This window comes from Haemaphysalis longicornis, unplaced genomic scaffold, assembly GCF_048455015.1.
Source record: "Haemaphysalis longicornis isolate Haplotype H1 unplaced genomic scaffold, Haemaphysalis longicornis Haplotype H1 scaffold_13, whole genome shotgun sequence".
Classification (NCBI taxonomy): domain Eukaryota; kingdom Metazoa; phylum Arthropoda; class Arachnida; order Ixodida; family Ixodidae; genus Haemaphysalis; species Haemaphysalis longicornis.
In genome coordinates, this window is record NW_027526233.1 from 41,249,093 (window position 1) to 41,262,358 (window position 13,266).

A 13,266-nucleotide genomic window follows, 5' to 3' on the forward strand; every position below is an offset into this window, starting at 1 on the left:
TTGTCACTGTGATGAATGGCAGCGGGAGCCATTGGCCGCGAAAGTGAGCCAGCAGAAATACAACGACGATGACAAGGAAGAGGAGCCGCGGGTAAGTGATCGCGGAGGCTGGAACGGCAACGGCTGGAAGCGAAGCGGCGGAACAGGGCGCGGTCCGTGGGAACTACCCCGTGAGACGCCTGGGCCACCCTATACGGGACCGCGCTACCCTCCGCCAAGGCTCGAGAGCTCGTCTGGGCGCCATCATCGAGGTGCTGATGCGCCGACTGCTGACACGCCATTCCGGCTGTTGGGCGCTGCCGTTCGTGCTGTTGGAGCGCCTAGAAACGCGTCGTGATCGACTGAGAGTGAGCTGACTGGCCTATTAGGCATTGCTCTCGGATCTTGTGAACTCCGAGGTTACTTTGTGTATCTTTGAACTGTAGACTGTGTGTACGTGTGACCGAAACCCATCCTCTCTGTTACGTCCCAACCTCTACTATGCTCACGTCCTGTGCTTGTCCTCCGTCCCCTTAAATATAGTCTTCGACGTGTTAAGCAGCGTTAGTGTCCGCCTGCGTGGTCCTTGGCCCATTCATAACAAAAGTGGCGAGCCTGCCAGGATACTGCCCATAACATCTGTAGAACGTTGAGTGCTGTGAGAACACGTCAATGAAGACTAGCATGGATGTGGAGAAGCTAGTGGCGATCGGGACGCAGCTGGGTCTCTCAGGACTGGAACTTCGCCAGTGGATCGACGCCCAGCGGGCGGAGCAGCGTGCAGAGAGGGCAGCTGAAAGAGAGGCACTCCGTGAAGCTGCTGAACGAGAAAGAGAGGGACGGCGAGAAGCTGCCGAGATAGCAAAGGAAGCTGCCCAGATGGCCAAGGAAGCTGCCGAGAGAGAAATGCGAATCCTAGAGTTGAAGATTCGTCTTCAAGAAGGGTCGCAAAGCACCAACGTCGTTACTGCCGGGAACGAAACCAACCCAAATGTGCCCTTCGGGAATCCACAGAAGCTCTTGGCCCTGTTTGATGAGAGGCGCGATGACTTACGCGCGTACTTGCAGCGGTTCGAGCGCGTGTCGACTGGGCAAGGGTGGCCGCTGGAAAAATGGGTCGTCTGCCTCAGTATGTACTTGTCCGGTGAAGCGCTGACCGTGATTGGCAGTATGACTGCAGAGGACTCGCTTGACTACAGCAAGGTCAAGAAAGCGCTGCTCCAGCGGGTCCGATGCACGGCAACGGCGTACCAGCAGGTGTTTCGGAAGGCCCGGGCTGAAGATGGCGAGACGGGAAAGCAGTTTGCGGCGAGGCTGTCGAGCTACTTCGATCATTGGGTGGAAATGGCCAACATTTCCAAGACCTACGAAGGTCTCCGCGATTTGTTAATCTCGGAGCAATTCTACTGTTGTTGCCACCCGAGACTCGTCACCTTCTTGAAGGAACGCGAGTGTGCCACCCTGGATGCCTTGGCAGACGTCACGGACCGTTTCCTGGAGACGCAGAGCTTTGGGAACTTAGGGAAGCTTCCAACTGACGCGCCGGACATTACGAAGGGTGCAGCCAACACAATGGGGAAAGGCAACACAGAAGAATTCTTAGGCGATCGTCGTGGACAACGCGCGCAAGTCTGTCGCACTGTGACCAAAGAACATGAAAACTGCTCCAAGCATGGCCGCCCAGGTGGCAGTTCCGACAATTGTCGAAGCGGGTCAGGAGACCAAGATAATGTTACCGCATGTGCCATTTACGAGCCTCCAAAGAGAGTCTCAAAAACCAAGTACCACAGGGACCAGATGTCGTGCACAACTGGATGTGGTTCCAACTATATTAACACCAGCGGTAGAAATTCACCGTTTCTCGTCAAGGGAATGCCAGTTGTTCCTGGACGAGTGCTAGGAAAATTCGCCAGCGTGCTTCGAGACACTGGAAGTGACACAGCCATCGTCCGCCGAGATATGGTCGACGAAAACTGCTTGACTGGGGTGACACGCCGAGTTGTTCTTCTTGACGGCTCCGTCCAGGAAGTCCCAGAAGCAAAGATCCAGGTCCACGCGCCCTATTTGGTGGGAGAGATCACCGCAGCCTGCATGAGTCGTCCCATATACGACCTGATTCTCGGCAATATTCCAGGCGTCAGGGAGCCTCACCACCCAGATCGTGACTGGGAGTATGAAGTGGCTGGCGACAGGGAAACACTGAAAAGCAGCCTGGGACGAACACTACGTTCGGAGCCTTGCTATCTGATTTCCGCTGTTGCAAGGACTGAACGACCGCAGACCACACGGTCCAACGTGCCACCGCCTTCGTGCACTCCTTACAACCGAGATAGACTACCCCAAGAGCAGCGCAATGACTACACTTTGAGGCCCTGTTACCGAAAAGTTGGGACGGAGTCTCGGTCCGCAAGAGGTAACCGCTACACTTTCCTCGAAAGCGAAGGCCTCTTATATCGAGAGTGCCAATTTGCAGTTGGAAAGACGGTGAAGCCGATGGTAGTGCCGAAAATCTTCCGGGAGTTCATCATCCGGGCGGCACATGAGAACGTCACACCTCGACATGCGGGCATTCGCAAGACTGGTCAGCGAATTTTAGACAACTTCTACTGGCCGGATCTGCAAAATGATGTTAAGCGGTTTGTGCGCTCATGCCACATCTGCATCCAGAGAACGACGGACAAGTTACCGCTGCATACATGCTAAACGACACGGTTTAAGGGAAGCTACTCACTGATAGTTTGAGAACAAACATTTCGTCCGCTTGCTTAGTCCATGCGTATGAACCGGCAGCGACAAGCCATCGTGCAACTGACTATTTCTGACTGCATGCTGTGCTTGAGTGCGCTGTGACCGTGACCCGGGGCCGGGACTAGTGGAATAGTTGTTTGCTCCCCTAACAACTTTCTTAAGGTGGGGGTGATGGGATGAATGGCAGCGGGAGCGATTGGCCGCGAAAGTGAGCCAGCAGAAAGACAACGACGATGACAAGGAAGAGGAGCCGCGCGTAAGTGATCGCGGAGGCTGGAACGGCAACGGCTGGAAGCGAAGCGGCGGAACAGGGCGCGGTCCGTGGGAACTACCCCGTGAGACGCCTGGGCCACCCTATACGGGACCGCGCTACCCTCCGCCAAGGCTCGAGAGCTCGTCTGGGCGCCATCATCGAGGTGCTGGTGCGCCGACTGCTGACGCGCCATTCCGGCTGTTGGGCGCTGCCGTTCGTGCTGTTGGAGCGCCTAGAAACGCGTCGTGATCGACTGAGAGTGAGCTGACTGGCCTATTAGGCATTGCTCTCGGATCTTGTGAACTCCGAGGTTACTTTGTGTATCTTTGAACTGTAGACTGTGTGTACGTGTGACCGAAACCCATCCTCTCTGTTACGTCCCGACCTCTACTATGCTCACGTCCTGTGCTTGTCCTCCGTCCCCTTAAATATAGTCTTCGACGTGTTAAGCAGCGTTAGTGTCCGGCTGCGTGGTCCTTGGCCCATTCATAACAGTCACCTCTTCACTCTCCAACATTCCAGTTTCAGAGTTAACTTTCAACTTTCAATGTTATGCTGACAAGTTTTACTTTGTGCTTACAACATTCACTATCAGGCGGAATAATGTAAACGGCACCACCTACGGCAGCCTTTTTAGGGGTGTCCGGGTTTTCCAGAAAGCTTCCTTGGATTTTTATTTTACATAAAGCGACTATGGCAACTCAATCCGCAGAAAATGCACATGTAGAAACAAATTCTGGTGCATGCACACAGTGCACATAAATGTCAAAAAATTATCTTAATTATACTTTGATGCCAAACACAACCAAACACGATTTTCAATAAAACCGAATGGTGCGCAATTAAACTCACTCTGTAATAAATTTAAAAAGGGCACACCACACCCACAGCACCAACGCGACAAGATAATAGCTTATCCCGTCATCTTTCTGTCTGCGTTGGGTTCTTTTTATTGTAAATGTATTGCGGTATTCATATTTTTACTTGTCATGAATGTAAGTACTCTGCAAGGCCAGACGTGAAATACGGGTATTTAGTTCGTAACTACGTATTTTAGCAAGAGCTCCAGAGTTTTAAAAGAACCTAACGAAAGAATAAAATACAACGTAATCGCAATAGATTTAACGTCAGTGGGTGCTACGTTTGCCACAAAGCGACACCTTAATTAGTCTCAGTGCGTTCCTAGCCAATATCATCTTCTAAACTTCGACATGTGCGATTCCCGTTTTCCTTTTAAATAGGTAAAATTACAAACGGTGAAACGGTCTTCATGTGGCGTTGGGTTTTCGAACTCAAACCGAAGACCTTTGTAAAGAATAACCCTGTCATATCGCAGCCAGACGATCCTTAGTCAATCGATCCATTCCCATGCACATGACTTCAGTTCGATTGTGCAACTATCCCCGTAGCGCCATTTGCGAGCGATGAAGTCGGAGAAAGAAAAAAAAACATTTTCTGCGTTAATTGCTGCCAGAACCACGTCTGAAAATGATGCCTTTGGGTATAGGACGTGCGATCGAAATTTCGGAAGATGTAAAACTCGGGAGCTTAGCGCGTAATAATGAGAAGGAGCACACTTCTTTCGTGGTGGCCTTATTGAATCTAGCTAGACTAGCTGGAATCTTGCAGCGTGTTTGTGTTCGTGAATTTAGGGTGAAGGCTGGAAAGAAAGTCATTCAGATCACATTTTCAAGATCCTACTTGTTTAGTCTTCAGAAATTATTTTACCAGTTTCCGGGCCATTAGGGAGGGCTTTGAAAGCCACAAAATCGTATGAGCTTTTCTTTTACATCGGAGGGGCTTTTGAGTGAGGTTCCGTGAATTTGGATGTACACCCAGGGGCAAAAAAAACCGGGCAGGTGAGCGCATAGCAAAATACACTGCCCCCTCATCTGACGACGCACTTCTCGTGTCGAGACATCCATGTACGCCTGTGCGTCCAACCACGCTCGCTACCCTATCTATTCCTTCACTTAATAGGGCAACTCTGATCACATTGCGCGTTTGACCATCGGGGTCTCTTTATTTGCTAACATGAACCTGGTAACTTGAAGAATGAGAGATAAGGACCCGGAAAGAGAGGGTGTTTGCAAAGACGTCCTTAGATATATACAGAAGCGGGAAGCGGGACATCACGAGGGACAAAATTTTTAATAATACCAAGGGGAGTGCATTGCTTTTTGGTGCCTTCCCGGGTAGCTTGCTGACACAAACGCTATTATGCGAGGCGGTACAGGAACAACTGTCCGCAGGTTGTGGCAGGGGGCCTGAATCCACGCGACCTATTATAACGGAGCGCTGAGGGGTCTGTCGGGACCTCCGTGACGAAGGCATGCCGCTTCTCGAAGATACTGGCTTTAGGGTAACAAAATAGCGAATGGTAGAGCAGTAGAGGGGTAAAAGAAGGTTACAATGTTGGTAGGAGATAGCAGAGAACAATCTGGGAAGACATGCCAACAGAGAATGCAGACTAGCACAAAAATTCTATAAAGGACAGGTGATTGTACCGTGGCGTTACAACTAAGGTCGTTTCGCAACGCCACCCAGTCACAAAGGGGCAGCCGCTAAGCATTATTATCACTAGCATCATCAGCATGATCGTCATCATGATGCCTCCCTGTCACAATTTACGGCGGCGAACAGAAAGGGTGAATTTGCGTTGCTCGCTGTGCCCCGAATCGAAAGATAACATATCTTGCCTGTATCAATGACGCTATCGTGCCCCGTGTATTTCATCGCGTACGTTTTTCCCTAGAACATCCACTTGGGTGGGTACTAAAACTCAGCACACCAAAACGGGAAGGTATTGATGCGAGAAATGTTTTATTTCAATAATGTTCCATGAGAGGTCCCCTAGCGCACTAACTAAACTGATATTGATGTGTACAAAAGGTGTGCAGAGATAGAAGCTGTCGTGCGTTGGACAAAAACAACTCCAACTCGGTGGCTTAGTGGCTAAAGCGTTCTTCTGCTAAACAGAAGGACGCGGTTTCAATTCCCTGTTGTGGGGGCTACATTTCTAATGGAAGCGAAAAGCCAAACCGCCCTTGTGTTCGAGATTTCGGCACACGTTATAGATCCCCAGGTGGGGAAAATTATTTCCGAGCCCTCGGCTATGGCGCGGCTTATTGCTATGCTTTGTCGGCGCGCGAAGACTCATAATAAACCAAGTTGACGAAAAGAACAACAATAACTAGGATGCAATGTGCGTTGATTGAATTGGCAAAGACAGAGGAGGCCAAACGTTTTGTATTTTGAGTGTGAAACAAACGCGGCCACCAGAAACCTAATACATCGAAATCTCCTTGCAACAGGTCCTTTGTGAGAGCTAGGCATGTAGAGAAAAGCTCGCTTACCCTCGCCATCTGCCGGCGAAGCGTCTGCCATTGAAATGTGTTGAGCATAAAAAGTTACCCCTAGCGGCAAGCACTCAATCCTCTCAACTTTGCGACTTGAGGCGAATGAAAAGAAAGGGTAGTGGGCCGGGGCTGGACAAGTGCGCCCGGGCACAGTTGTCTAGACACCAGATATACAGCGTCAGATAGAGTGGTGATGTGTTTTTCACCGGGCTCGCGAGCCGCTACTTATTTGGCCGCAGGATGTACCTCAATAAACCTTCAACGTGGAGGAAATACAATGACGAATGATCTGTAGAAAATACATGTAACTTCCGATCTGTCAAAAGTGTCCCGAGAACTATCAGAGGACGATAGGCCGCTAAAACGACTCCATCACACAACGAGTTAGATGTTTTGCGATAATTAGTTTATAGTAAAGTCGCAACAGTCACGGTACTGATATCTGCTTTCTATAGATCCAAAAGGGTAGTTTATCATTTACCCCGTACGGGCACATAGAGTAATCTTGTTGACGGTATTGGCGACACCGCTGATCCCGAGCACCCAAACATAAGCTGGAACCAACCGTGGCGATGTTTTTGATGATGAAGTGTATCAACCTGAAACGGTGGCCGCCGGAGCCCAGGTCAAGCTCCGGCGGATGCGCTCCCTGCCTGGTTACCAGGGACCTCTCTAGGTATCAGGGTAACCCGAGAAAAGGAAAGGAAGTAACTGGTACCCTGCTTTTATACTATAGCATACGGTATTTACAACTCCCCCCACCCCCAAAAAATGGTTGGTCCATGAATAGGGGCCGCACGACAGTTTCTTTTCCTCATTTGCCTTCGATATCTCTTCCAAAGCCCGATAATGTCTCTCGCTTTTTGATAATGGAATCCCTAGATAAGTCAAACCCCATCACCTCCCAGTCTGTCTTTCTGATTTCCAAGTTACTGAAAAGCTTTATCTAAAAGTCATACAAGGCTAATAAACTCACAACGGTAAAAGTTTTGATTTAAGTACAAAACAAACACAAATCCTCTAACATCCTCAACGAAACACGCATGGTAGATGCTGACATCAAGGTCGCGCCCCATCGCAGCCTCAATAGCTACCAGGGCGTTATCTCTATCAGAAGATAAACTATCACACTGAAGCAGATCTGCTCGAGGGACTCGAAGATCAAGGCGTGACAGCAGTGAGGCGAATCACCGTACGCCGAAAAAAATCAAATAATCCAACCAAGCACATAATCTTGACGTTTGACCGCTCAACACTTCCTGAGTCGGTCAACGCAGGTTTTATGAGCTGGGATGTCCAATTCGACTCCACGTGCCAAAGCCCCGACGCTGCTTTAAGTGTCAGCGGTTTGGGCACGCGCATACTCCTGCAGTGGGAAACTGACGTTCGCAAAATGTGCAGCACATAATCATCTAACCGATAATTGTGAATCCGAGAGCTTCAAATGGGCGCACTGTCAGGGACAGCACGCTGCGTATTCTAGAAGCTGTGAAAAGTTAAAGCAAGAAAAACAGATCATTGCTTCAAAAGCCCACGAGAAAATCACCTTCCCAGAGGCGCGAAAGTGGTTCGCCTGTTTTCCTCTAGAGAGGTACGCCGACGCGGCTCGCCGGGGGCTGATCAGAGTCTGTTTTCGGTGGGGACCCAGTACTGCGAATCGGACCTGGCCCCGCCTCACCCCCTCCGGTTGCCTCTGGCGGTAACTCCAGCCACCAAGCCTCTCGCTAAGACAGTAGCGGCTATGGTGGCAACCACGTCTGCTGGGGAGGCCACTGCATGGACTTCTTCCTCCTGTTGCGACCGGGCGGGGGCACCCGATCCGAGCTCCGTGGCCTCCGACATACGAGTGGTAGCGTGTATGATGCGAGCGGCCAGCCGCTGTTGCAGCCGTGAAGAAGTCCAGAAGCAGTAGGTAAACGTAACTGTTTACTTCATAGCGAGAGGTGAGCCGAAGCCAAAGAACAATGCCCCGACGGGCGAGGTTACAATACAGGACTCGAGCAGAGCGACAACATCGATTCGCTGCTCTAACAGGATTGAGTTACAACGGTTGGGCAGCTCTATTTATACCCAAAAGCGATAACGGTCAAACGCAACAAGTGGGAACACGCACAACACTCTTTCCAGAGTTCGTAAGCCGTTCATAGCCTCGGGCACGTTGAGTCTCCGTTGCGATCGACGGGGCCTCTGTGTCCTTCAAGAGCGTGGAGACGAGCCACGCCGCCAGCCGCCGAAGTTTTGATAAGCTGAGAGCGAAGCGTCTTACGCGGCTTGTCGCAACTTGCCACCGACATGGTTTCGTCTGTTTTCGAAGGAGCACGCAGTGGCTTCGCCGCACAGCCGAGGAGTGATGCGGGACAGTACGGCGGCGCTGGCCGATTCGTAACAGCTTCTCCGCCGGGGGTCCGAGATGCCGATGGACAAGGGTCTTCAACCGTTGTCCGGAGGGATGCTGTCGAAGTGAAGTGCTCGGCAGACGCTCGACTCCAGGCCTTGTCGGTACGACACCGTGCTGGAGCTTCACCGGGCGGGTCACTGGACGAGTAGTGCCTCCCCAAGAACGTCTCTGGCTTGGTCAGGCAAGCAACAGAACAACACAGGAAGACACAACCGCATCGCCGGCAAGTGCGAAGACAAATCAACACTGAAGATCTACCAGGCTTTTAGTTGCAATAAAATACGCTAATAACTAACTACTCTAGTTATATTTTTGCCCAGCAGTACTTTAGACAAGTGACAAACCTGAAAGGTGACATTTCGGTTGATTAGAAAGGTCCCACACAAAAAAAACCTGATAGTAAAGGGCGAAACCTGCGCCAGGAAAAATAATGAAATTGAGAAAGTCAGGCGTCTACAGGCCACTTTTCGCACTGAGAGCCGCGATCTGAGCTCTCGTCAATGCTCCGAGCTTTCCCCAATTTGTACCGAACTTAAGGTGCACCTGCTTCCTGAAACCGACTGCTGCGACCGCGTGAAAGGACACCGGTCGTCTTGTTCGACAAATTTCGAGTGCGCGGAGGAGAGAACGAGAATTTCCCACGTTCAAACGAGAGGCGCGCACTCCTTTTTGGAGGCGGCGTTCCCCTGGCGCGATGCGAGCTCATTGCTTTTCCCCTTCGCGTGCCCGCACTGAAACGCGCGCCACAAGTACGCGCGGAAGTTTTTTCTCTCTCCTTGTTGCACGCCTTTTTGCGAACGCGTTCGGCAAGCGAACAACGGAACGCGTTCACGTTCTCTTCTCTGGGCTGGTCGGTTCCCGACTTCGGCTCAACCGCAGTCGACACCGCAACCTCAACTAGCTCCGCCGATGTTGGCCTATCATCGGGAGCATCAGCTGGGAGTGAAAAGGGCACGACGTGCTCATTACACATCTGGTAACGTCCAACAAACCCTATCTCGTCATCCCTCGCGTTTTCAGCAACAGCCTCGGCACGCGAAGGCCGAAGTGTGTTGCCGTTCTCCTTTCTCACTGCCAGAACTACACTACAACCAGGCTGCCCTGTCTCAAAAGACGGTATCAGCCACCCGTGACACCTGAATCTTTACGAGTTCGGCTGGCCGTTGCTCGAGGACAGTTACCTGAGCTGGTGGCAGGACGGAATCGGCTTGCTCAGAGGCGTGATCATCACGACTCCCAACTGAACCGTGCAAACCGTTCGCTGCCTCTGCTGCAGGCTTTCCCACCACGTCGCTGGTTTCTGCACTACCGTCCGAAGAAACAACCCCCGTTTCAGCGGACTCGTGTTGCCTTTCGGTAGCCTCATCGGTTACGCATTCCTGCGAAACGTCGCTATCTCGCGAAATGTTCACGTTCAAGCCGGTAGCCATTCCCAAGGCCTCCCGCGAATTTGAACCGTCCGAACGCTCCGCCGAGATCTCCGAAACAAACGCCGACACATTCTCGCACTCAGTGGACACGCACTGCTCTCTGCCACCTCTGCCGACAGTCTGAGCTAATGCGCCGTAGTTATTTCTCTCAGCAACCTCGACGCGCTGCGGGGCAGCAACGATTGCTTCCGACTCGCGCTCCCGAGCGTCTGCGACTGGCAGCGCCGGCACGGTGCTTTCCTCGACAACGAGGTCTTTTTCGAGCAACAATTCAAACTCAGGCTTCGCTTCTTCCTGTTTAAGTTGAATTTTGTGCTCTAGGTACTTGTTCTCCCGTTGGAGTCTCTCTCCCTCGAGCTCCCTTCTTTCCTGTTCAAAGCGCTCGAGCTCGTGGTCGTACCATCGCATCTTTTCCTCGTGCTGTCGTTCTTTTTCCTCGCGTTCCTGCTGTCGTTTCTGCCTCTCGAGCTCCTGTTCTCGATTCCTTTCCTCGCGTTCCTCACGCTGGCCCTCAGCCTCTGCCTCTACAGCCTGACGTTTCGCGGTCTCCCTGCCATTGATTCGCTCAATGCATTCCGACAGCTCCTCATCGTCAGCACCAACAGCGAGTATAGCCTGTATCAGCTCTGGCTTTCTCAGCGCGTCCGTAACATCCAAGCGCAACTCTTTTGCAAGCTCCAACAACTGCGGTTTTTTCAACGCTTTTAAATTCATGGCCGGTCTAGAGTACTGCTTTCCCACTGCTCCAAAAATGTTTTGCGCGATTAACCCACGCGACAAAAACACACGCCCTACCAGCTATCCTCAGAAGCCTGGTAAAACTCAGTGAAGAAAAGTCCCGCACTCACCCTTGACCGCCGTGAATTCTGCGAAGTCCGAAGCCGCGTTGACGTCCGTGGTGTTGGGTCTCGCACCGCTCGCTTCAGGTGTTACGAAGTTACCATCCCACCGCTGCCACCAGTTGTTGCGACTGGGCGGGGGCACCCGATCCGAGCTCCGTGGCCTCCGACATACGAGTGGTAGCGTGTATGATGCGAGCGGCCAGCCGCTGCTGCAGCAGTGAAGAAGTCCACAAGCCGTAGGCTAACGTAACTGTGTACTTCATAGCGAGAGGTGAGCCGAAGCCAAAGAACAATGCCTCGACGGGCGAGGTTAATACAGGACTCGAGCAGAGCGACAACATCGATTCGCTGCTCTAACAGGAATGAGTTACAACGCTTGGGCAGCTCTATTTATACCCAAAAGCGATAACGGTCAAACGCAACAAGTGGGAACACGCACAACACTCTTTCCAGAGTTCGTAAGCCGTTCATAGCCTCGGGCACATTGAGTCTGAGAGAGGGGAGAGAGGAAGACTCCGTTGCGATCGACGGGGCCTCTGTGTCCTGGAAGAGTGTGGAGACGAGCCACGCCGCCAGCCGTCGAAGTTTTGATGGGCTGAGAGAGAAGCGTCTGACGCGGCTTGTCGCAACTTGCCACCGACATGGTTGCGCCTGTATTCGAAGGAGCACGCAGGGGCTTCGCCGCACAGCCGAGGAGTGATGCGGGACAGTACGGCGGCGCTGGCCGATTCGTAACACTCCCCACCTGCCAAAAAACACGCGAGGGAACGGAGGAGATGGAGACGGATGCACCGGTGGCAGTTCCCACCCCCGCCGCACCACATCTGTCACACGGGGCGCTCCTCATGCCCTTGGAGGTCACCGCTGCAACGAAGGGCACCGGGAATGGTACAAATTCAAAGGGGTGTGGTCTGCGGCTACTCCCCACAAATATCATGACGAGATGGATGTGGGGCCTTCCCGCTCTGCTTGGCAGTGGAAGGAGCGGGTCCCTTCCTCCAAATCTCTAGAAAAGGTAAAAAAAAACGTCCCAAGATTCCATGCGCCGAAAGACCTGACATAAATAGTCACACTACAGTAGCTTTGAACACCTAATAATGGGAAGAGAAAATATTGTTCAATGGAACTTCAGAGGCCTTCTGAATACCTTTGACAACGTGTACGAGATTCTGCATGCTAATCAGCCAAGTGTAATGTGTGTCCAAGAAACACATTTGAATTCCAATAACACAAATTTCCTGAATAGTTCCATGTTATGCAGAAAAGATTGGGTTGGCTGCACACACTCTTCGGGCGGTGTGGCCATATACGCCCCGAAATTCTTAGCATGCCACACTATGACCTTTAATTCTGTCCTTGAGGCTGTAGCAATTCGCACAATAGTAATTAATAGGTTGATAACGGTACGCTGCGTTTACATTGGTCCTGCATTTGCACTTTCTTGCTCTGACTTCCAGGCGCTGGTTTACCAGCTGCCCGCACCACACACACTCAGAGGCGACCTCAATGTACACAGTTCTCTTCGGCGCTCTTCTGGCACGGATGCCCGAGGTGTTCTGATAGACAGGTTTCGGACACCATATGTAGAATGCCTTTTCAACTCGAAACAGCCTGCATACCATAACACAGGACACAACACCTACTCATAACTTGACTTTACTATTTATTGGCTCCGCAGTTCTCTTTCCCTCTCTTAAGTGGGGCGTCGGTACGGGCCCATATTGCAGCGACGATTTCCACACCTCACGAACATATATAGGTATAGGCCCACGCAGTCCATCTTCCCAGAACAGGTTCAATGAAGCAAGAGCTAACTAAAATACATTTACCAAGACATCCATACTAAACTACACAAGCATAAGACACCGACACATTGAAGAACCTTCCCAACTAATCAAGGCGCACATCCTCGACGACAGCCGAAATGTCCATTTCTCACACCTCTAATGCCCCGTGCAACCACAGGAGACCGTGGTGGAATGAGGACTGTCGGCGGGGGTGAGAGGCCCAGATCAATGTATGTGGCTCCCTTCGTCAATACCCCACGTCGGGTAACCTCCTGCTGTTCAAACGGACCAAGGCGTTTGGAAAACGAGTGCGCCATAGGCAAAACGAGAAAGTTGGCACACCTTCTTGACATCCAATTATTCCTGAATGAACACACACAAAGTCTGGACACATATACATACACTCCGGACGAAGATGTGGAGGGGGAAGGCGGGTTTCACTCCTGGAGCAGAATTTAGATGGAACCGTA

At 51.6% G+C, this 13,266-nt stretch overlaps 1 protein-coding gene across 1 annotated transcript; it reads left to right on the forward strand.

The window, feature by feature from the left end:
• The first annotated feature begins 858 nt into the window (after positions 1-858).
• Positions 859-2,682, forward strand: LOC144163795 (uncharacterized). The gene has a single exon (XM_077694507.1). It carries the CDS (start codon positions 859-861, stop codon positions 2,680-2,682), a length of 1,824 nt encoding a protein of 607 aa, XP_077550633.1.
• Positions 2,683-13,266: the final 10,584 nt, after the last annotated feature.

Coding starts and splice junctions, on each gene's coding strand:
- LOC144163795 (XM_077694507.1), top strand. CDS start 859: ATGGCCAAGGAAGCTGCCGAGAGAGAAATGCGAATCCTAGAGTTGAAG.